The sequence below is a fragment of the Microtus pennsylvanicus genome, chromosome 22, assembly GCF_037038515.1.
Source record: "Microtus pennsylvanicus isolate mMicPen1 chromosome 22, mMicPen1.hap1, whole genome shotgun sequence".
Classification (NCBI taxonomy): Eukaryota; Metazoa; Chordata; class Mammalia; order Rodentia; family Cricetidae; genus Microtus; species Microtus pennsylvanicus.
In genome coordinates this window covers 773,250-797,399 of record NC_134600.1, presented here as the reverse complement: position 1 = coordinate 797,399, position 24,150 = coordinate 773,250, and the positions used below count along the sequence as shown (strand labels likewise).

Here is a 24,150-nt window from a genome sequence, read left to right as displayed (position 1 = left end):
AAAAGGGTACAAAGGTTCTGAGAACTAAGGCCTATGTTTTCTTGTTCTTTTTTTTCTTCCTTTCCCCAAAACCAGATGCACCACTGGCCTTCATAAGCCTTGAGTTTTCCATCAGAACGTGGGTTAGTATTAGTTTCTTTTATCCCAGAATGAACTGAACATTTATGAAACCTTCAGCTCACTGAATATGAGGGTTTGTATGAGTCTGGTTCTAGGGGACGAGAGGCAAAATGCAGAGGGAAAGACAAACAGGCACCAATTAACTTTAAAAGGAAAGATTATCTGCTTTAATGTGCCCCTAGTCTGAGTCCTGAGTGTGCCCTGGATTAGTTAGCAACTTCAGTTAAAGGTACTCTGTTGTCCCTTGGGCTGTGAAGACACAAAGCTGCCACACACACACACACACACACACACACACACTTGCACAAAAGTGTGCACTCCGAATAATCGCACACAATATACAGTTTTAGTGGCTGGACTGATTATGTGTCAGAACAACACAGCACGCACGTGACGGAGGAAGGATCAAGACATTTTGCAAGGCTGGTTTAATCTCCAAGTTCTTTGTGACTCCTTTAGTACGGACAGGGGAGATTGGATTATCTTGTTTCCTGGGAAGGTTACTCAGCGCCCCAATCCCATTAAAGTCACTTTCTACACTCCAGTGCACCGGCCTTCCCCAGGTTATCAGCGAGGGGAGAGTAAACCAAGACGCTGGGATCCGATTTCTAAGGAGGAAAGTCAAAGCAGAGCCTGAAAGGGGTGACAGCCAGCGGCCAGGAGCGGAGGAACTCAATTAGACGGAGAGACAACTATCTCATTATCTCCTCTGAAACGGTGTAAACGAGTAAGACTCTAGAAGTTTTAAGTAAACCTGTCTTCCCGGCCGTCTAGATGACTGAATTTCCTTCTCAGAGAACTTTTGAGAGCCCACTTTTGTATTTATTTATTCTAAGCGCAAAGCAGCTGAGGTAATTACGTTGTCAGATTCGCTAAGCTAATGAGCAAGTCACCGAGAGGAAGGGCTCGCCTTGCTGAGATCACTGAGGGAGAGCCGTCTGCTGCCTTCCCTCTCTCCCTTCCCTTCCCATCATTCTCTTCTCTGCCTTTTCATTTTCTTTTACAGTGTGTTAGGAAAGAGAGTCCGGCAGTCTTCGGCCGACTTGAATCCTTTTGATTAGACTCTGTCTTTCAATCTCTCTCTCTCACGCGCGCGCTCTCTCTCTCCCTTCCTTTCTCCCTCTCCCTCCCTCTTTCTCTTCTTCCCTTCCTCCCTCCCTCCCTCCCTCTCTCCCCCCTCTTTATCTTCCTCCTTCTATCTCCTTCCCTCCCTCTCTCTCCCTTCCCCCCTCTCTCTCTCCCTGCCTCTCTCTCCTCTCCTCTCCTCTCCTCTCCTCTCTCTTCCTTCTCCCCTCCCCCCACTCCTCCTCCTCCTCATCCCTACTTTTGTGATGCAGGGAAGCCTCAGGGGACCCCAAGCTTTTCATGCCACTGTCTCCAAGGTGAGAAGGGGTCTCCTAAATCGGCTCCTATTTGAGTCTACAGCGTCGGCTGCGAAGTATAGACCCTGTTTATTTTAGCAGATTAACTGTTTATGCTGTGATGGGCACATTATAGCATCCCTGTGAAAAAAGTCTTATCTGCATCAGCAAAAACTTATTCTCCTCCCCATCCCAACCTAGCAAATCTCTAATTCTAAAGCACAGATTTCCCACAGTGTTGAAGCAGAGATGTCCAGGCCCAGCCAGGCAGGGCCAACAGTGCAGCTTCTTTCTTCCCTCTGGGTGCAAACAGTTCCGAGCAAACAACATCATTAAGACATTATGTGCCTTTGGTGTATCAAACACAGGAGTCTGCCTCTGACACATACTGAGCTCTTTGGAGCAACTTGTCCCGCAGACCACGAGCCTGGGAAAGCAATGCCTGAGTTCCCACTGTAAGCAAGTTCTGTGCGAATGCCCGGGTGAGCCCAGGCTCCTGAGCTGCCCGGCTCTTGACCCCAGCAACAGCAACTGTTCGGCACCCACTGAATGTCAGAAACTGTGGAAGGCAGCTCGCACACATTCAGTTTGTTTTTTTTAACTCATGACAATCTGCTGGGAAGTTTTGTTCTCCTCTCAGGCAGATGAGCCCCTTAGCTTTGGAAGAACTTGGCCCATCGCTCTGTTGAACCCACTCAGAGACACAGGCGTCTGTGGAACTGCAAACCGCCAGGGTGCCCAGTCAGTCAAATCCAAACTGTCTCTGATGGGCAATGTTTTCATTGAAGAGTTGTTTCAACGTTAGAATGGAGCGATGGCCACAGGCACTCAGTAGGAACCACAGAATGGGCCTTCCATGCCCATGGGTCCCCCACTATAGAGTCTATGCGTTTTGGATTCAGACAACCCCACATATTCAGGGGCCTGCGTCTGGCCTCCACATGGGCCAACTCTTCTCTGGTCATTATTTCCTTTAAGATGCCGTATAACTGTTTATACAGTGAGTACCACATTAGGTTTGGTGAGTAATCTAGAGACAACTTAAAGGACACAATGTGTGTGTGCGTGTGTGTGTCTGTGTGTGTGTGTGCATGTGTGTGTGTGTCTGTGTGTGTGTGTAATATGCACAGAGGAATCTGTTTTACACGAGAGACTCGGCATCTTTTGGTACATGCAGGAACCAGGGCACAAGGGATGACTTCATTTCAAGTTTTGATCTTTTGGGGGTCTAGTGATGCCCCCTCTCCTCACTGGGTGACAACGGACTGTTACATGCTCCCCGTCTCCCAGTCGCCAGGGTAAACAACCAGCTCTACCACGTACAGTGTTGCTAAGTGCTAGTGTTCCATAGGATAGGTGTGTTAAATGCTTGTTGTTGTTGTTTTGAGATATGGTCTTATCAAATATATTTTTATTTGTTTATATACGTGGGTATTTTGTCTGCGTGTATTTCTGCACACCAGAAGAGGGCATGGGATCCTGTGGGACTATAGCATAGGCCATTGTAAGGCACCAGGTGGGTACTAGAAATTGAAGTCAAGACATCTGATTTTAGCTGCTGAGTCATCGTTCCAGCCCCTTTAAAAGCATTTTTGATGGAGCTGGAGAGATGGCTCGATGGTTAAAAGTAACAGCTGTTCTTCCAGAGGACCAGTTCCTAGATTCAGTTCCCAGCACCCTTGCCACGGTATATAACTGTCTGTACCTCCAGTCCCAAGGGATCCAGTGCCTGACTCTGGCCTCCTCAGGGACTGCATGCATAGTGCACAAACATACATGCAGGTAAAACACATAAAATAAAGGATACATTTTGGGTGTGTGAATACCTGTTATCTTTCTTTCTTGCTGGGAATTGAACCCAAGGACTTACACTGGTTTACCAGGATATACCCCATGGGAAGTCAAGGAGCAACTATCTATGTATATGGATAGAGGTACTACATAAAGATATTTCAAAGCATTTTGCTTTTCTTTTTTCATTTATCAAATCTATGCCTTAGAGTCTATCTGAAGTCTTTAGGGCAAGCTTCCTAATTCTGCAACCCTTTAATACAGCTCCTCGTGTTGTGGTGACCCCCAACCATAAAATTACTTCGTTGCTACTTCACAACTGTAATTTTGCTCCTGTTACGAATTGCAGTATAAACGTCTGATATGCAGGATATCTGATATGTAGTTTATCTGGCATGCAACCCCCCAGAAAAGTCGCGACCCACAGGCTGAGAACCAGTGCTCCAGAGACTAACTGTATCTGACGGGTTTTTCAATCTTATCCCATGTGATCTTCTTTGGCGGCCCTTTTTGGGACTTCAGTCTGCATTCCTGGGTGTGACATTCTAAGTCTTCACCTTGGGTTCCAGATCCTTCCCCACTTTCACCTGCTAATGTCCCCTTGGCAGATATGCGCTGAACCGAACTAAATAGGGAGCACTTGACAGCTATTAGAGATTCGGTAAAGGAAGTCACCCCCGAGTCAGTATAAGTTATTAGCCAGTCTGCCTGTTTTCGTCTCCTTGGGTAATAGATGTTACAACAGGCAGATGAGATGTATGTCCTGTGAACGAGCTCAGGAAATCACAGGTTGATGGGTTCCTCTTTCCTCCCCTACAGAGGAGTCTTTGTTTGCGGTTTCGGGAGTGAAGCTGAAGCCAGAAATGTGTGACCTTTCGGCCTCCTACAGGAAGGGTCACTACCTAGCCGGCTTTAACAAATGTTGGTGAAAAGAAAAGGTCATCCTGATCTTTCAGGTAAATGGTTCCAGAGTCAGCACCGGCCGCTGCCGGCTGGAGGGAACCCTGTTCACCTCTGCCCTAGGTCTCCCCCTCCTTGGACAGCCTCTTCAGAACACCATTTCCTAAGTGGGGGACGAGGTGAGGATGTCCATGGCTCCTTCTTCCACCCTTGGTGCTGCAGTCGGCTCCTTTGTCACATCTTGGGGGGATTTGTGCCAACACTGGCAGCTTTGTTTTTCTTAACTAAGTAGGCCTCTCTGTTAGCTGGCAAGTGACATCAGGGCTCACACCGACCAACGAGCCCACTTTCCCCAAAGCCTGAGAGGTCTCCTGGGTGCTGAAGTAACGCGGCTCCTGCCAAGCCAAGATGCTTTGCCACCTTTTTGCCGTCTTGTGGTGAATCATCTTCCCAGGCATTCTCAGATCCACCTAGAAGGGTTCTGCTAAGCCTGGTGGAACCCCAAAGCCAAGGACAGACACCCCCAGGCCTCTCAGGAAAACTCCCTACACCGAGCCTCTGTCCCGAGTGGGAAGGGACAGTAACCTAGACAGAGTTGAGTTAAGCCATGCACAGCACCAGCCAGCCCTTTAGGTGTCCATGGCCAGATTCCAAATTATAATAACTATTCCGTGATTGGGTCACCCCGTTGGCAACCACAGATTGGCCATGTCTCCCTGGGCCCTGCATGTATGTGGTACACAGACGGACCTGCAGACAAAACACGGAACAACCCACGTGCATAACAATAAATAAATCTTTCATGGATTTTTTTTTTCGAGACAGGGTTTCTCTGTGGCTTTGGAGCCTGTCCTGGAACTAGCTCTGTAGACCAGGCTGGTCTCGAACTCACAGAGATCTGCCTGCCTCTGCCTCCCAAGTGCTAGGATTAAAGGCGTGCGCCACCACCGCCCAGCTTCATGGATATTTTAAGATGATGTAATCATCACTTTTTGTTTTGTTGTCTTGTTTTGTTTTGGTTTTGGTTTTGAGACAGGGTTTCTCCCGGCTGTCATCACCTTTTTTATTTATTTTTTTTATTTATTTATTTATTTATTTTTTAAATATATTTATTAATTATGTATACAATATTCTGTCTGTGTGTATGCCTGCAGGCCAGAAGAGGGCACCAGACCTCATTACAGATGGTTGTGAGCCACTATGTGGTTGCTGGGAATTGAACTCAGGATCTTTGGAAGAGCAGGCAATGCTCTTAACCTCTGAGCCACCTCTCCAGCCCAGTCTCCATCAGTAACTGCAGTAGTCTCAGTGAGTTTTCTTTGCTCAATCTGTAACTCTCACGCTTATTTCTTCACTCCCTTTCAGGGCTATAGCCATGCTGTTACTTTGTGTCCGCTTACTGTGAAGCTTCACGCCCCGCTCCATTCTGGACCTCTCTTCATTCTCTCTCCTGTCGCCAGGAGTATTTAAAACAGGACACGCAAGGCCACGGTCGAACATGGGCAGAGAACGTGATGGAAGGTTACCGCTATTTTTGTTGCCTAAACAAAGGGATGCAAACTGAGGCGGTGTGAAAAGGGCCCCTCAGAACAGTTTCAACCATTTGGACGATTCCCTGACCGAAAGCTCCTTTTCTTGATGGGACAGATTGAGAGACAACTGGAACGTTCTGGAGCCAGAGCCGGTGCTTGCTGAGGCCTGCCGTACTTGGGTTCCTTGCAGTTCCTCCCGACCCAAAGACTTCTGTGACAGGAGAGGATTAGTGTGGCTTAGAGGGGTCTCCAGGGAAGGTGGTCCTCTGGATAAAACTGTCAGCAAATGGACCTGCTCGGGACTATTTGTGATGACCCCCAGGGATGCATCTTTCCCCCTTCACGGGCTATCAGGATGTATTACTGCTTCAATTCACCAGGATTGTAAGAGTTCACACTGAGCTGCTGACCAGAGTTGAGTTTCAGCCTATCACCTGCTACTGAATCTTAATTGTCTTAATTTGTCTGACGGCAAAGGCAATGGGGAGTCTAAGCTCCCATTGATGGCGGAGATACTGGAGCCTCGGAGATGGAACCCAAACTCTGTGGCACCGTCAGATACACGTGTGCGCGCACACAGCACCCTCCACAGGGACACTATTGACATTTGTGCTTCCTAAAGGAAGCCCGGAAAACTCAAATTACTTCATCAAGGAGACCTCTCATGAAATATAGTAGCCTAGAAACTGGAGACCACTGGGTATCCTTTAGAAGAAGGAACCAATTAAGAGAGAATTTTTAAATGGTAACTGTCCACCCAGTGTCTGAGATGAAAGAAGGAGAAAAGGATACATGCAGATAGTCGTGTCTCCCCACCCCCAAAAGCTGCCTTTTGTATATATTAGCAAGCAACTGGACAAAGTCTGCCCACTGCACCTGCAAGATCAAACAGTGGGGCAGGCAAGGTGTGTGTGTGCAAATAACAGATCTTATTCAACCTAGGAAAATGCCAGCGCTCGTATGGTAAAGGATTCAGACTTCGGTCCCGTTCTAGTCCCAGCTTTCTATTGCATAAATCAGAGAAAATACATAACTTACTCAGACAACCCACTGAAAAAGTACTACTATTATTATTCCACCGTATACATGAAAACTAGGCCTGGCATGGTTAAGTAATTTCTCAAAGGCGGTCGCCAGAGTTCAGACGCAAACCTCAGGTCTCACTGTGTCGCGTGAGATCGTTCTGGCAATCACATTTATAGACCATTCTGCTGTTGAAGAGTTAGCGGATGCTTCACGTTGCCTCGCGATTCAGAGGACTCGGCCCTGGTGAATTAGCAGCAAGTCAAAACAATACTTACTCCTGTCGGTTTTTATCTGATTTAAATTCTTACACGTTGGCCTTAAAATGCCTGCAACTTACGTAAGGCTGTGACTGTAGTGGGAAGAGGCCCTTTTAAGTACAAGATGAATTAATTATATAATCCAGCCGGCCCCCCAACAGATGATGCTAATCCCTTCAGGCTACAGAAATGAAAGACTAAGCCGATGCCCCCCACAAGAAGAATGTAGCTTAGTCTCTGATCTGGGCACATTTAAATCATTAATCTCGGCTCCACATATCACATACCACACTCTAAAAGAAGCATTCTATGAAATAGATGTTTACTGTACACCGTCAGTTTCCCCTTCTAATCTTGCATAATCTTCTTAACAATACTAAGACGTATAGTTTACAGAGAACACTAAGAATCAGATAGATCTAAGGAGCTAGGATACGATGCCCAAACTCTGTCCCCAAAGCCTGGGCTTTCCCCAGCACATCTTCAGCTTGGTGTGCTGCATTCTCCAAGGTACCAGGACAAGCCACACAGAGGGACAGATGCTGTAAGAGAAAACCCAGGAGTCAAAAACACTGCTTCCAGGGGTAGGGGCTATCACAAAGCAAAGGGACTGGCTGGCTACTGGGCTACGGGCAGGGACAGCCTAGATTGCAGCTGCTGTGGGGCAGGGGGTCAGAAGACCCTGAGCTGGCTCACCTGTCCACAAACATGGACTGAGTCCCATGAGCTGGCTCACCTGTCCACGAGCACAGACTAAGTCCCCTGAGCTGGCTCACCTGTCCACAAACATGGACTGAGTCCCATGAGCTGGCTCACCTGTCCACGAGCACAGACTAAGTCCCCTGAGCTGGCTCACCTGTCCACAAACATGGACTGAGTCCCATGAGCTGGCTCACCTGTCCACGAGCACAGACTAAGTCCCCTGAGCTGGCTCACCTGTCCACAAACACGGACTGAGTCCCCTGAGCTGGCTCACCTGTCCACAAACACGGACTGAGTCCCCTGAGCTGGCTCACCTGCCCACGAACTTGGACTGAGCCCCCTGAGCTGGCTCACCTGTCCATGAATACGAACTGAGTCCTATGAGCTGGCTCACCTGTCCACGAGCACAGACTAAGTCCCCTGAGCTGGCTCACCTGTCCACAAACACGGACTGAGTCCCCTGAGCTGGCTCACCTGCCCACGAGCACGGACTGAGCCCCCTGAGCTGGCTCACCTGTCCATGAACATGGACTGAGTCCCCTGAGCTGGCTCACCTGTCCAAGAGCACAGACTAAGTCCCCTGAGCTGGCTCACCTGTCCACGAACACGGACTGAGTTCCCTGAGCTGGCTCACCTGCCCACGAGCACAGACTAAGTCCCCTGAGCTGGCTCACCTGTCCACGAACACGGACTGAGTTCCCTGAGCTGGCTCACCTGTCCAAGAGCACAGACTAAGTCCCCTGAGCTGGCTCACCTGTCCACGAACACGGACTGAGTTCCCTGAGCTGGCTCACCTGTCCAAGAGCACAGACTAAGTCCCCTGAGCTGGCTCACCTGTCCACGAACACGGACTGAGTTCCCTGAGCTGGCTCACCTGTCCAAGAGCACAGACTAAGTCCCCTGAGCTGGCTCACCTGTCCACGAACACGGACTGAGTTCCCTGAGCTGGCTCACCTGTCCAAGAGCACAGACTAAGTCCCCTGAGCTGGCTCACCTGTCCACAAACATGGACTGAATCCCCTGAGCTGGCTCACCTGCCCACAAACACAGGCTGAGTCCCCTGAGCTGGCTCACCTGTCCACAAACATGGACTGAATCCCCTGAGCTGGCTCACCTGTCCACAAACATGGACTGAGTCCCCTGAGCTGGCTCACCTGCCCACAAACACAGGCTGAGTCCCCACCACAATGATGACTTCCTCTGCCTCCTGGATGGTACAGAGAGCAATAGCCAAGATTCCTAGTTGGAGGTTAGAACAGCTGGTCTTTTGGATTCTCACACACTGGGGTTTCTGTAAGATTCTGTTGCTGCAAAAATAGGTAGATTTGTTTTATTTTCTATGAAAGCATTTCCCCCCCCCCCATTAAATTAACAAAATCATCTTCTTTGGCCAGGCGGTAGTTTCTCATGCCTTTAATCCCAGCACTCAGGAGGCAGAGGCAGGTGGATCTCTGTGAGTTTGAGGCCAGCCTGGTCTACAAAGCGAGTTCCAGGACAGCCAGGGCTGTTACACCAAGTAACTGTCTCTAAAAAGAAAAAAATATATATCCTCTTTAATTCTAAGTGGAAAATAATGTTTGTGCTTTTTTCTCCTTTAGCAGACAGATTAATAAAAATTATCTATATAGCTCTAGAAGATACAAATTTTCCTTCGTTCCTTGATTCTGTAAGATGAACATTTCTGCTGTTTGTGCATTTTACCTCCCATTTTTGCCGATTCCTTTGCTAGAGACACACTCGACTTTAAAGAACATAATTACCAGTACTCCATTTGATTAACAACACTTAACCATTACCATTGTTTCTCTGAGAGTTCTGTCTCTGGGTTACCCGTGATCGTATGGTACTTCTTGCCTTAGCGGATGGGAAGGAGAACAGGATTTGCTCTACCAAAGCACGAGGGTGCAGTGGGCGTCATCTCCGAGCCAAGCGGTCTCTGGATTTTACCAGATTTGCTTTGTTTTGTTGTTTGCTGTCCCATGAGCCAGAAGCATTCAAGATGAGTCGGGGATGGGACAAGATAGGACAGCGTTCCCAAATGACACACAGTGGGACATAGAACTTTCTGCTTGGACTGGAGAGATGGGCTGGTGGGTGAAGGTTCACACTGCTCTTGCAGAGGAGCCGCACTCAGTTTCTAGTGGCTTCCGGCACCCACATCAGGCCTCTCGCAACTGCTTGTAGCCCCAGCTCCAGGGACTCCAATCCCCTTGGACCTCTGAGGACACTTGTACCCCTACAGGCACATACCCCTCCCCTCAGACATGTAAAAACAAACAAACCTTCTTCCTAATTAAGCCACTAGTATCTTGGAGTTGTTACTATACTTAGTACCAACTTAGCTACTAAGTATAACATCTTTCCTGCCCAGAAATGAATGCATGAAACATACACCTGGATTGCTTTACATTTCCGTCTATCTTCTTTGTTTCTTTTTGCCTTTCTTGTTGGTTCTGGGGATTGAATCTTGGCCCTTGTGTATGCTAGGCAGGTTCTTTACCACAGCAAGGCTATAACCCTAGCCCTTCTGCTTCCATTTAAGTGATTAAGTCTTGAACACCATCCCCTCAGACTCACAACAATTCTGGGGCACAGGTAGCTACGTGTGGTTGATGCCTCCTGTACGCAGACAAAGTACAGTTCCATGTCATCGGAAGTTCTGTCGGACAATGCTGGCAGTGTTTATCTTTAAGCTGGCCTGGTTATTTGCGGACAGCTACAAACTTTCTCCTGAGCAAATTCGCAAGGCAGGCAGTTGAAAGAGAAGACAACCCTCCTGCACAAGGGACACACTGAAGAGGATGCTTCTGTCTAAGTGAAACCTGGAATTCAACACGCTAGCCCACGACCATATCATTTCCTGTAGGAGTTCAGAAAGGGGCTGAGAAAATAGCTCAGTGACTAAAGACCTTTGCTGGAGAGCCTGGAGACCAGAGTTCAATCCCTAAGCCTCGACTGATGGAAGGACCCACTCCTATGGACTGCCCTCAGACCTCCACACACACACGCCATGCACAGCACGCATGCACTACCCCCCCCCCATATAAAATAAATCAACATTTTAAAGTCAATTAGTGGGATTTAATAAGTGGGTCAACAACACAAGAACACACTTCCTCCTTCTCTGTATCTTCAGCGAGTGCTCCTCCTCGGTGCCCTGGGCCTCAGGCTGGTCCCCATCACTGTCCTAAGATCCCAGCATATTTCCAAACCTCATCAGAGGCATCTCTGCCCAGTGGGACAAGATGGTATCTCTTTCATTGGAATAAAATAAAAGTTAAAAAAAATGTAAAAACTACAAGAGAGTGTGCTTCTATGTATTCCCCCATTGTGTATGTTTTTTAAAAAAAATAAAAAGGCAGAGTGAAATACAAAGGGCTATGACATGTTGGCTACTGTCCCCTGCTAACTCATACGGGAGCTGCCTCCATTTGTAGAAAAACATGACAGGTTAAAGAGAGTTGGCCAGAAAGCAGAACTAGACCATTTCAGAAACGCTCTCCTAAAGGGATGGGGGAGATAGAAAAGCAGCAGAGAGGGCACAGGTCGTGCGGTTCCTCATTTTGTTTAGCACATGAGAGATGATGCTCTTTAAGAGGCCTAAGGAAGCTGACAGCATCGGGAGCCAGTGTGAGACAAGCTGGGCTTCTCCCAACCGCTGTATCTGGCTCCTTGCCCAAATAATCTCACAGGCAGCTCTAGACCTAGGTCAAGTCCTTGCTCACACGTCACCTCTCAGGGCGGCTTCCTGCAGCCTACCTGCGTGACTGGCAAGCCTCCTGCATGCTACCCCCATCTCTCCATTTTCCTAGCACAGGTTGGCACTTGACTACACGCTCAGTAACTTATGATTGACTTTTGGTGACAGTTCCTGCTTCTTTCTCCCTTTGTAGAAGGCCGACTCCACAAGAACCTTTACTGCAGTCACTGGCAAATATATCTTGAATAATACCTTGGATTATTTCTATCTTGATTTGTAAAAATATTTTTATTAAAATTTTGATATTTTATTAAATGTTTTAAATTTAATTTTAATATTTTTATTGAAGTAAACAAAGGTATTCTTTCAGAATTTCATAAGTGTATGTAATAAATTACATACCCCTCATTTCTTCCTCCCAACTCCCCCTCAGGTCCCTCCAAACAACTTCATGCCTTCCTCTTTTTAACCCACAAAGTCCAATTAGTGATGTCCATAATCTTGTCTCTGTGAGGCCACCCACTAGCAGACAGACAACCTATTAGTGGCCACACCTTCAATGATAAACTCTTCTCTTTCCCCTGGCAACCACTTAATAAATACCTTAAATGGATGTATTCTGATACCATGTTTGGTTTTGTTTTCTGGGTTTGTTATTGATTGTTTGTTGTTTGTCTTGACATGGTCTCATTTTTGTATCCCCAAACTCACGATCCTCCTGCCTCAGCTGAGACCAAGTGCTAGGGTTATAGGTGCATGCCACCACTCCTGGCCTCTCCTAAGTTTTCAACTTCACCCCTAACCAAATATCCATAGCTGTCCCTGGTACATGGTCAGGCTCATAATTGTACAAGGTAATTGTATAAGAAGTTAATAGGATTCAGAGTTTGAAGGGAACCAGTTTAAAGCATTGGCGAGAGCCAGGACCCGTGGTGTACACCTTTAATTTCAGCACTCAGGAAGCAAAGGCAATTGTATCTCTTTGAGTATGAAGGAGCTTGGTCTATATAGAGTTCTAACCCAGCCAGGGATATATAGTGAGACTTTTTCTCAAACAAAAAGGTAAAGGAAACCAAAGAAGAGCTTAAGAAACGTGACTTATGAGGTGGAAGGAAAGGAAAAAGCACACAAACACAAACATTAATAAAGGGACTGGAGAGAGGGTTTGACAGTTGGAAGTGCTGCCTGCTCCTTCAGGGGACCCAAACTGATTCCCAGCAGCCACGGGGCAGCTCCCAACTGTCTATAACTCCATTCCAGGGAAATCCGACACCCCCTTCCGGCGTCTAAAGGCACCAGGCATGCATGTGGCGCACAGACATACTTGTAGGCAGAGTACCAATACATTTAATAAAACAAAAATTAAGGAGATATTAATGAGTTAAGCTGGATGCAGAATCAAAATCCGGTTCCTTTGTTTGGATCTGGCGCTGCCATGTACTGCTCACGCAAAGGGCTTTTTACACCCGTGTTTTCACTTTTCTCTTGTTTGCTTGTTCAATGAGGAGGATCTCGCTGTGTAGCACGGGCTGGCCTTGCGCTTGTGGTGACACTCCTGCCTAAACCTTCCCTGGGATTACAGGCCTGAGCCCACGTCTGCTCCCAGCCTCTTTTGTAAAGTGCAGATAATGACTGTATCTCTCTCAGCGAGCTGCCTGTGAGCAAGCAAGCTACCACCCTGGAGTTATTTTAAACAGTATCTGGTTCACAGTCGGTGGTCTAAGAACTGCCCGTGGTTCCGGGGATGTACCGATGGTTCCGGGGACCCAGTACCCGTGGTAACAGTAGTACAGATGCTTCCCGGGACCCTGCAGAAAGAACACAGAGGAAGAAGTGTGCCAAGGACCACATGGAAGGAAGGCAAAAAGACAGTAAGAAACCCAGGCTCCAGAGTTAGGCTCAGCTCGGGGTGGGGGGTGCCCTCACATGCTCTGCCTCTCCAGTGACGAGGTTCACTCCAGGAGCCTGGCTGGGTGGTGGTTATGAGGCAGACACGAGACACTCACTGCCTGAACTCCTGCTCTAATTGACTGGCGTTTCAGAATACAGACAGACGGCAATCCCTGTGAACTCACACGAAATGTAAGAATGGCAATGGTTTCTCCCTCCTCCCACCAGACTTTTCTGGGTTTCTTTGAGGTTTATCATTTAGTATGTTTAAACACATTTGGGGAATCTAAGAGATTCTGACGGTGCCCACTACAATGGCTGCTAAGGGCCACAAGACTCTGGAAAAGACAATTCCCCAAAAGGGTGCCTGGGGAAGGCAGATAAAAGACCTAAGTTGGGTCATGTGACAGGTGTCACTTGAGGAAGATACCGAGGCCAGAGATAAAAGCCCACTCCTTCTGGTCACATGATACAGCTTCATTACGCTCCCAGCAGGGGGCCAGAGAGGCTGGATGCCATTTTTTTTTACTTATTTATTTATTTGTGTTTTTTTCTTCTCATTCTGTGATAATGAGAAAATGTTTAAACTCCCATCTCTGTGTTTAAACATTTCTTCCTGCTGACAGCCGCGGGACGCCCTTGATCAGCTGTCAGATGGGCAAGTGCAATTTTTCCGGAAAGTAAACAAGGTGTTCGCTGGTGGGAAATAATTCTCTGTTTATTGGTAACAGTGAGCCTAGGAGTGACGGAGCCCGGTGACAGCCCTTGTCAAGCCAAGGCGAAGAAACAAGTTTGGAAAAACCTTCAAGACGTCTCCGACAGTAGGGTCTCACTACTTTCTGATAGAAATGTACTCTGAGAAAGTTAAATTAAACCCAGCCCTCACCCCCCACCAAAGACAAACTTTCCCAGTATTACCAACTTCTAGAGAGCCTGTGGCAAAACCCGCGTGGAGTCAGAGCATTGGCTGTCAGAGCGTCTGACCTGCAGGTGTCATAGTGTCCTTGACGGTCGCTGGACTCATAAGGCCAAGGCACAGATCTTCACACCAGTAAGAGGAAAACATAGTGGCTGAAATAACAGAGAAATAAGACTGCTTTCTTTTTAAAGTCATGTACGGAGCAGCCCAAAGTGAGAAGCCTGCACAGCCACCCCCAAGGCCATGGTGATGTCTGGGACATGGAAGAGCTGGCAGACTGACCAACTTAACTACCATCCAGGCCCAGGTCCAGGGCTCTGAGTTGGCCCACCCCAACATCTTCCCCATCTGTGAGCTGCTGGAGTATATGAGAGATTGGTCCCCTGTAACCATAGCTACAGGATCTCCATGACTCAGGGTTACAGCAGGATATCCAAGCATCGCTTTGAAGGTCCTGCTGGTGTAGTAGAAACCAGAGACCTTAAAGTAGACTAATGACTCATTGCAACGAACATTCGAAAGTAAAGTTGTTTGGGCAAAAGGGTATATTGCCGTTGACAGTATGAATATAGTTGACCCCCATAATGCCATAGGGAGTGGCACTATTATGAAGTGTAGCCTTGTTGGAGGAGGTGTGGTCTTGCTGGAGGAAGTGTGTCACTGCGAAGGTGGGCTTTGAGGTCACATATATGCTCAAGGTACCCAGTAGTTGAGACCACTTCCTGTTGGCGACAAGATGTAGGACTCTCGGCTACTTCTCCTGCTCTGTGTCTGCCTACCCACTGCCGTGTCCCACCATGACGATGATGGACTGAACCTCTGAACTATCATCGAGCCACCCCAATTAAGTAATTTCCTATAGGGGTTGCTGCGGTCATGGTGTCTCTTCACAGCTCTGTTGTTGTCCAACCCTATCTAAGGTCACTGCTGCTACGTACTGACACAGCTAACGTGGCTGTGGCCGTGGAATGGGACCTGCACAGAAAGCTGAGACTGATGGAGGGGCGGGTGGTTGACTAGATAGCCTTTGGTTTTGTTGTTGTTGCTATTTGGTTGATTGGTTGGTTGGTTTTTTCTTTCCTTTTCTCTGTTAATTTATGTTTTTATATTTTTATTTGTTTTCAGAAAGGAGCTACGAGGGTGAAGGGTAGACCTGGGAGGACTGAAAAACGCATGGGATTGGGGTATATGATGTAAAGCTTCCAAAGAGTCAATAAAAAACTACACTAAAAAGGAAAAAGTCAATGTGTGAGGATTGATTGAAGAATTGGGGAAGGGGCAGTTTAAAATTGTGACCTAAATATACTCAACAATAGTCAGCGGGGTGTGTGTGTGTGTCTGTGTGTAACACACAGAGAGAGGGGGCAGTATAAATAATATACAGCTGGGCAGTAGTTGCGCACACCTTTAATCCCAGCTCTTGGGAGGCAGAGGCAGGCGGATCTCTGTGAGTTTGAGACCAGCCTGGTCTACAAGAGCTAGTTCCAGAACAGGCTCTAAAACTACAGTGAAACCCTGTCTCAAAGAAACAACAAACAAACAAATAAATAGAATGCAATATAATGTGTTTTTATATATAATATATTACAGTGCCTTAAAAAGGCATCATTAAGTCTTTTACTGATTAAACACATCAGAACGAAGTTCCTAACGAAAGGTAATGTGTAATCCCAAACTATGTTCTGTCTGCCAGACCATGCCCAGCTTGTCGTAGAGCAAACATGAAGGTTTGATTAGGTAAGCAAATGGACTTTGAGCTGGGGTTAGAGTCAGGCAGCCCAGAGCAGGAAAGTCCCATTTGAGGATTCTCATCTCCACAACTGACAGACCGAGACAGGTCCTGTCTTTGCTGGCCTTCTTCTGAGCTTATCACAGGGTCGGTGCCAGCCGCTCTCCAAGGTGATGGTTCAGACCCATTCTCCATCAGCCAGCAGCTTGCACAAGATAGACTAGCGCTGAACAAATTAAATTTTAATCATAATAATAAGTAAAAGTGAATAAAAAGGAAGTTGAACTGAATGGTGTGTCTGTTTTATACGTCTTTCTCCCCTTCCAGATTGTCAGCTCCTCAAAGGCGTTCCCTGGTGGGAAACAGCAGGCGTTCATCAGTGAATTCAGCCGCTCATTCAACAAGCATTTATTATGTTAATGAAAGAAGTAAATAAATTTGGGTTAGCATAGAGGCTAGTGGTTTGGGGGGGGTGTTATAAAAGACTCACACATTTGGCACTCTCAGGAATCATACCCACTGGGTAGAACTTTAGAGACCTTCCTTAAAGAATCTCACGTACTGGTGGTGAGCGTGTGAGCTAGGATAGACCACCTTATTTTTAACACTTAATAGAAAATTTCTGATCTGGCGTGGTAGCGGCATTACAGAACTTCAAGGGTCAAAGGAAAGAGGACGGTAAGAGCCAAGCCAGCTTGTGCTATGCAGTGGCTCCTGTCTCTAAAACAACAGTGTCTGTACACAGAATTATTTATCTGGGGGCTGGAGAGACAGCTCAGAGGTTAAGAGTATTTCCTGCTCTTCCAAAGGTCCTGAGTTCAATTCCCAGCAACCACATGGTGGCTCACAACCATCTGGAATGGGGTCTGGTGCCCTCTTCTGGCCTGCAGGCAGACACACAGACAGAATATTATATACATAATTAATTAATAAATAAATATTAAAAAAGAATTATTTATCTGAATTTAAAATGGCTGGTTAATTTATCTTATGTGTATGAGTGTTTTTGTCTGAATGTATGTCTACGTGTACCACATACGTGCCCAGGAACATCAGAAGAGGGCATCAGATCTCCTGGAATTGGACTAGGGAATGGTTGTGAGCCATCTTATGGGTGCTGGGAATCGAGCCTGGGTCCTCGCTCGGAACCACTGGGCCAACTCTCTAGCTACTATTTTTATTGTATTTTTTCCGGCTCTGATTTTTGGTTTGTTCTTTGAGATAGTGTCTCACATATCCTAGGCTGGTCTTGAACTGGAAGTGGTGTTTTCTAGCCACTTGATGCATGCTGGGAATTGAACCCAGGACTTTGTGCAAGCTAAGCAAGCATTCTACAGTTGCGCGACATCCCCAGCTCTTCTTCGTTTGTTTGTTTTGAGCAAAAGTCTCACATAGCACAGGCTAGCCTTGAACTGCATAGGTAGCTATGGCTACCATATTTCTTAGTTAGAGGCTGGTGCTGCAAAGCCCCAACTCTGGGTCTGTAAAACGTGGCACTGAAAATAATCTAAGGGTGTAGTGGGAGCGGCGGGGCTGCGTCCCGCCACCCGGCTAGCTTTACCCCCGAAATAATTACACAGAAACTGTATTCTTTTAAACACTGCTTTGCCCATTAGCTCTAGCCTCTTACTGGCTAGCTCTCACCTCTAGATTAACCCATTTTTAATAATCTGTGTACCACCACGAGGTGGTAGCTTACTGGTAAGATTCTAACCGGCGTCTGCCTCGGAGAGGAGAATCATGGCAACTGCCTGACTCGGCTTCTTTCTCCCAGCATTCTGTTCTGTCTACTCCGCCTATCTAAGCTGCTGTCCTATCAAAGGCCAAGCAGGTTCTTTATTAATTAACCAATAAAATCAACACAAAACAGAAGACTCTCCCACATCATAAGGGGGGGGGGTGACACAACTGGGAAGCCCCTGGATTTTCACATGAGAACTTGGGAGACAAAGACAAATTCGGGGGAAAAGATCCTGGAGGCACCAGGGAATACTGTCAATTCCAGACTGGGCAATTCCTTGTGCACCTTGTATCTAAGATACATTGACATTTCTGAAGCTCTGCCCCCTCTCGAGGCAGACAGAAGGCATAGAGGTAGCCATCAACGGGTGTAACAGTGAAGGACAAATAAATGTGCCCACGTAGATAAATCTCTTTAAAAACCAAAGTCCTCAGTAGACACATCCTGGAGACCGAGTCATTCCTGGGTGTTCTGAAGGGTACCTCTAGAACAGCCCAGCACCAAATCACCTTGGGAACAGATGAAAGAAAAATGAATGCACACAAGAAAACAAATCCTTGCCGGGTGGTGGTGGCGCACGCCTTTAATCCCAGCACTCGGGAGGCAGAGGCAGGTGGATCTCTGTGAGTTCGAGACCAGCCTGGTCTACAAGAGCTAGTTCCAAGACAGGCTCCAAAGCTACAGAGAAACCCTGTCTTGAAAAAAGAGAAGAAAGAAAGAAAGAAAGAAAGAAAGAAAGAAAGAAAGAAAGAAAGAAAGAAAAGAAAATGATTCCAGACCAGCCAGACACCAAACTCCAAACCCTGTTAGGCTTCCTCCGGCCATTCAGACTTAACAAGGCAATGGGAGAAAGTCCTACGGGGGAGATTGCCCCAGGTTAGCGTGGAGGTCAGCAGGCAACCCCAGCCTCAGATAACAAGGCGCTCTCCAGGAACGTGTGTCATGAAAAGTGCGTGATCATAGTGTCAACTTGTAGGCTGAGGAGCAGCGTAAAGTGTTCTTGTCTGTCACCTCCTCCACTTCCACTGGAATCCAGCCACAATCTGATAGGAACACTTTGCCTGCTTTTAGGAGAACTCTTCGCTATCAGGGAGGCTGTGTTTCATACTTAGGTTATCACCAAAGGCTTTCAGAACAGCCTGGAACACTATCTCCCAGCACCAGCAGGGTGTGTGTGCCTCGGGAGGAGGTGCTGGATGACCAAAAGCATGCAGCATGCTCCAGTCATGTCCGGGGTTTTCAATCTCATTTTGGTTTCGGCTGAGCCCAAGAATCAGCTCGATGCTACACGCGGCTCGTCACCTTCTCTGGGCCACATCAGACATGAGTAGGAGTCACGGTCACAGCAAGTCTATGGGACTCCACTGTCTACACTGGAAGCCTTCCATCTAGACAGCAGGAGCCTCTGTGTAGAAAGGACTAAGGCACCAATAGCTTCTTGGCTGGATGCCTTTGGATAGGTTAGTTCTAAACATCCTTGCTGGTAAATATGGGCCCAATAATAGCACCTACTTCTAAGGGCTTCCCGTGAGACTTGAGAGGAGCCGAGCTACCAAGGGGATCCGGTCAGCAATTGTTATTAGGACTATGACACAGACCACAAATAGAGTCTATATTATGAACAGGTGTGCATACACAGTGTGACCAGGGGGAAAAACAATAACCACTATTGACTGTGCACTTTCTACAGATCATGTAATACAGACCGGGTACTTCACCCGTGTGGCCGTCTGCTTTACACGGATGACGTCCTGTGAGGCGGTGAATGTGACAAGCTTCCTTTCCAGACAGCGACACGCATGCTCAGCTATGCTAGGCAGCTTGCGTGGAGACGAAGATTCCAGGCTGACTCCAAAGCTCCTGCTTCCAAACGCTCTGAGATAGGGCACCTCTGAGAGGACAGCTTTTCAAAAGAAATAAATTCTAAAAACCCGCTACTTTCGCGCATGTATTGTCTTGTTAAAAAAATTGCTTCAAAACCTACCAGTTTGTCCTAGCAAAGCCTCTGTTGTCCCCGCTCTTTGGTCCCCACAAACCTCCTACGAAGAAAGTTCTCCTATTCAAACTTTACCATCTTCATCACTTACTCCAAAATGGTAATTCCTCAACTTGATTGTACACCTAAGTTCCCAGGCTTTGATCTGAATGAATTTTGGCTGCTGTTAAAAATCAAATCCGTCTTCAAAGGGCAGATACGGGCTCTCGTCAGGATACGCCAAAGAATTCTCTGCAGTGTCTAAAAGGAGAGCAACCAGGGGCTTTTTTAACAACATCTCTGGCGTGAGCGATTCGTCTTCCCAGGAGACGGCTTTGAAGGGAGGGTCCTGTGGGATGGACGGCGTCTGGTATGTTTATTTAAAACATACCTTCCGTGTCCTTACAGAGATTCACAAGGAACTTCCCTGGTGCCTCAGGCACTCCGTTCTGCTGAGGCAGGGGGATTGATGAGGTCCCCGTGTCCTTTGGAATTGGGTCTGGCCTGCACTTTTGAACTTTTATCCGGTACTATAAACACAGGTGAAAGGGCCAGGGATGTAACTCTGTGGTAGAACGTTTGCCTAGCATGTGCAGGACTCTAGGTTCAATCCCCAATACTGCACAAATTAATTATTAAGAAAATAATCAGCCAGGCGATGGTGGCTCACGCCTTTAATCCCAGCACTCGGGAGGCAGAGGCAAGCGGATCTCTGTGAGTAGGACAGGCTCCAAAGCCACAGAGAAACCCCGTCTCGGAAAAACCAAAAAAAAAAAAAAAAAAAAAGGAAGAAAAGAAAAGAAAATAATCATGAGCAAGAAGCTCCCCTGCGGAAAGGGACCCACCTGGACCAAGATGCTTTGCATGCATACGTACTGTCCCATCTCTGTTCCCCGATGCTGAACCCAAGCTGGAAATGAAGGTTCTCTGGGGCTCCAAGGGATCAAGCATTAGCTGTGACCTTTCTCGTAGGAAGCCGCCCATCTCTCCTTCATGCACCCGCTCAGCTTGATAAAATGTCTCTCACTTGCTAGAAACTTAGTGTGACATCCTAGCTCAGACAATGCCGGATAACTTTTGATAAAAGATGTCAGCTTTTCCATGTGTTTTTAATGTGGCCAGACGACATCCGTCTAGCTACCTATCTATCTGTTTTTGAGACAAGGGTTTCACATAGCCCAGGCTAGCCTAGAACTGTGTCTGTAGCCAACACTGCTTTGAACTCTGGTCCTTGTGCCTCTGTCTCCTGAGTGCTGGGATTTCGAGCGCGTGTGTTTAAGATGTATGAAGGTCTAGGTATCAAACCCAGGATTCCCTGTATGCTAAGCTACCAACAGAGCTACACCTCCAGGCCACATTCATCAGTTTAATGCCAGACACACATAACCACTATCTCAAACTCTCAGCTCTTAACATGCAGTGAGTTAGACAGTATGTTGGCTAAGCTAGCCTATGGACGTTTTCACTGGGTTTGGGCCCTATCTCAGGGCCCCCATGATCATTTACCCCAGTATGGTCCTGCTTTTGGTATTTATACGACACCTTGTCACTTCTGCTTTCTTGGCTGTTGTCACTTGGGTTTTTTTTAAATATTCATTTATTATGTATACAATGTTCTGTCTGTATGCCTGCAGGCCAGAAGAGGGTACCAGACCCCATTACAGATGGTTATGAGCCACCATGTGGTTGCTGGGAATTGAACTCAAGACCTTTGGAAGAGCAGGCAATGCTCTTAACCACTGAGCCATCTCTCCAGCCCCGTCACTTGGTTTTATCTACTTGGTTTGTCTTATTGGCTAATTTTAAATTTTTTTTTTTTTAGTGTGGAAGCTAAGGGCACCCAAATGTGCCCACATCCTAATCCTAGACATCCGTGTTACATTATGGGACCAGGAGAAATTCGTTGAGATGACAGGGGTGGGGGAGCTAGAGAGATGGCTCAGCAGTTAAGAGCACTGGCTGTTCTTCCAGAAGACCCAGGTTCAGTTCCCAGCACCCACATGGCAGCTCACAACTGTCTGTAACTCCAGTTCCAACACCTTCACACATGCATACATGCAAGCAAAACACCAATGTACAAAAATAAAAACAAATAATCCCATTTTAATTAAGGTTAGAGATAGAACTATGATTGTCCATCAGTTGAGATGAAAAGGAGGGAGAGGGTCCCAGGCCACCCATCTGGGACTCTTGTCATGGTCCTTTGAAGTGTCCATGGGAAGCAATTGAGGCAGGCAGAATATTCTCAGGGAAACTGATCCCTGCTCTTGCCGGCCATGAGGCTGGAGAAGGGTTGCCAAGAGTCACAGATGTGACTTACCCTCAGAACACAGGGAAGAGTCCTTGATTTTAGCTCAGCGAAGCCTACTTAGACTTACTTCAGAATGATAACATGACAAATTTATATTGTTTTAATCCATTAAAAATGTGTGATAAATTGCTATAGCAGCAAGCAGAAATAAGAAACAGTTCATTAAATCTAAACAACCAGAAATGAGATTTACCACCATTCTTAAAACATTCTAATTTTACTTTATAATCAGAATGAATATAAGATACATGTGTGGCGGGGGTGCCCCAGAAACCAGAAATTGGGTATTGGGTCACGTGGAGTTGGAGTTACAGGTGATTGTGAGCTGCTTGACATGGACACTGGGAATCAAACTTGGGCCCTCTAGAAAAGCTTACACATTCTTAACCACTGAGTCATCTTTCCAAGCCCTCACCAACAGTTTTTATGTGTATCACTTGTTGGAGAAATGATCAAATGTCAAGAACAATTGAAATCGGCAATTTCCCTTAAGGAACGGCTTAGATTGGATTCTCAACCAGACGCTGACCAGAGGCTGAGGCCACAGGCCTCCTGGAAGGAATATTGAAGCCAACAGAGGGGGACATCAGCCTGCAGAGCAGTCATCTGAGGCTGGAGCTGGCTTACAGGCTGGTGTAGTTCTTCCTAGTTGCCCCAAAGCGAGAAAAGGGGGATTGTCTCTCCTTGTCCAGTTTGGGGCAGGCATAACCTCTTACGAGGCTGTGTCTGGTGGCCGAGAGCAACACTCAGGGCAAGCACAGCTGTGAGCTATCAGCATTTGGTATTCTCAGCTGCAGGGGGATGGATAGGTCAGCCGTGAGCCGAGGAGACGCATGGGAACTAAAGCGTTTGCTGCAAGCCATTGGTATTTCTAGGCTATGTCCCGACATGTTATACTGTGCTCTCCTTCTGTCTAGATATGAAGATAACAGGAATCGTTGGTCTGGGGCTTCCTGCAGAGCATACACTAGCTAGGGAGTTTACACTCCCCAGTCCCGGTCCAGGACAAGTGGTCGCTGCTAGCTCCATTTCACCGATGAGTTCACTAGGACTCACGGAGCTCTGGCTGGTGGAGCAGTTTCTCTGAGGCCACCCAGCTAGCGAAGAGGCAGGGCAGGTTTCAACATCAAAGCCGGCCCATTGACTCTGCAGTTCACCACAGAGCGCGCACGCACGGGGCCAGCTTCAAACATCAGTTGGACGCTGCAAGATTTTCAGTCCTGGGAGAGAGATAAGATTATATTTGGTAAACTCAACTTCCTAAATAGGAAAAGGGGCCCGAGACTAGCTGATAAGATACTACACAAGGGTTGAAATGAAAAAGAACTTCTAGGGGCCAGGAGGGTGGGGCTGAGTGGGAGGGGGGTTGTTTAAGAAGATCAGGGCTTGCACTGCACACTGTAAATCAAAGTTAATTACATTTTACTCCATATTACATATGAAGAAGTCAGTCGTAATTTTTACTTATGCCTCAGTATTCCCTCTCCAAATAGAAGCTCCTAAGGGGAAAGTGTCAAGTGTTTTAGCTTTTCCTTGGATAGCTCCAAGCACTATGTCAACCCAGGACAGCACATAATAAATACCATTTGATGACTTTTTCCCTTGCAGCCATGCCCTCAAACCCCAACTAACAGCCCACAGTATCTTTTACCCTAGCAGTCTCCCTGTGGGGCTGACTCCAAAAAAAAAAAAAAAAAAAAAAATACCATGCCCTGGGAAACGCTGTAAATGCTCTCTTTTTTAATAAGGGTCCTGGTGTTCTGTGATGGATCCTATAAAATCTTGGACCGGCTGGTGCATTCGCAGCCATGAGGACCCATTAACAGCGTCTGGTTCTGGGGGTAACATGCTTCCTATCCAAAGTGCAAAAGCAAAAGCATTTATTATGAAGAACACTGGGTGACCTGGAGTAAAGACAGCTGTGCCCTGGTGCTGTCTAGTCCATGGTCCTCCCTCGGTAGATTAAAGAAATCTATGTTTTATGGGACCATCACTTACTCTGTGTATACACAGAAGGCTGGTTGGCGGGCAGCCCCCAGGACTGCCGTGTGTGTAAGGTTTCAGGCCCAGGAACAGGAGGAGGCAACAGGGTTCTGCTAGAGCACTTATTCCAGCATGTTCTAATGTCTTCAAAAAGGGACGAGGCGTGGTTTCTGTTCTCTCCTAACAGAATGACGCTTAAGTAGCTGTGCCCTA

At 47.1% G+C, this 24,150-nt stretch overlaps 1 protein-coding gene across 1 annotated transcript in view; it reads left to right on the top strand.

Moving 5' to 3' along the window:
- The window catches only part of Cdk15 (cyclin dependent kinase 15), a 77,584-nt gene extending 66,600 nt beyond the window's left edge, over positions 1-10,984 (top strand). Inside the window, exons 13-14 of the mRNA XM_075956266.1 lie at positions 4,092-4,228; positions 5,538-10,984. Of these exons, the coding sequence (XP_075812381.1) occupies positions 4,092-4,201 (110 nt within the window). The 3' untranslated portion in view covers positions 4,202-4,228; positions 5,538-10,984. The remainder of the gene's footprint in view (positions 1-4,091; positions 4,229-5,537) is intronic.
- The last annotated feature ends 13,166 nt before the right edge of the window (positions 10,985-24,150 follow it).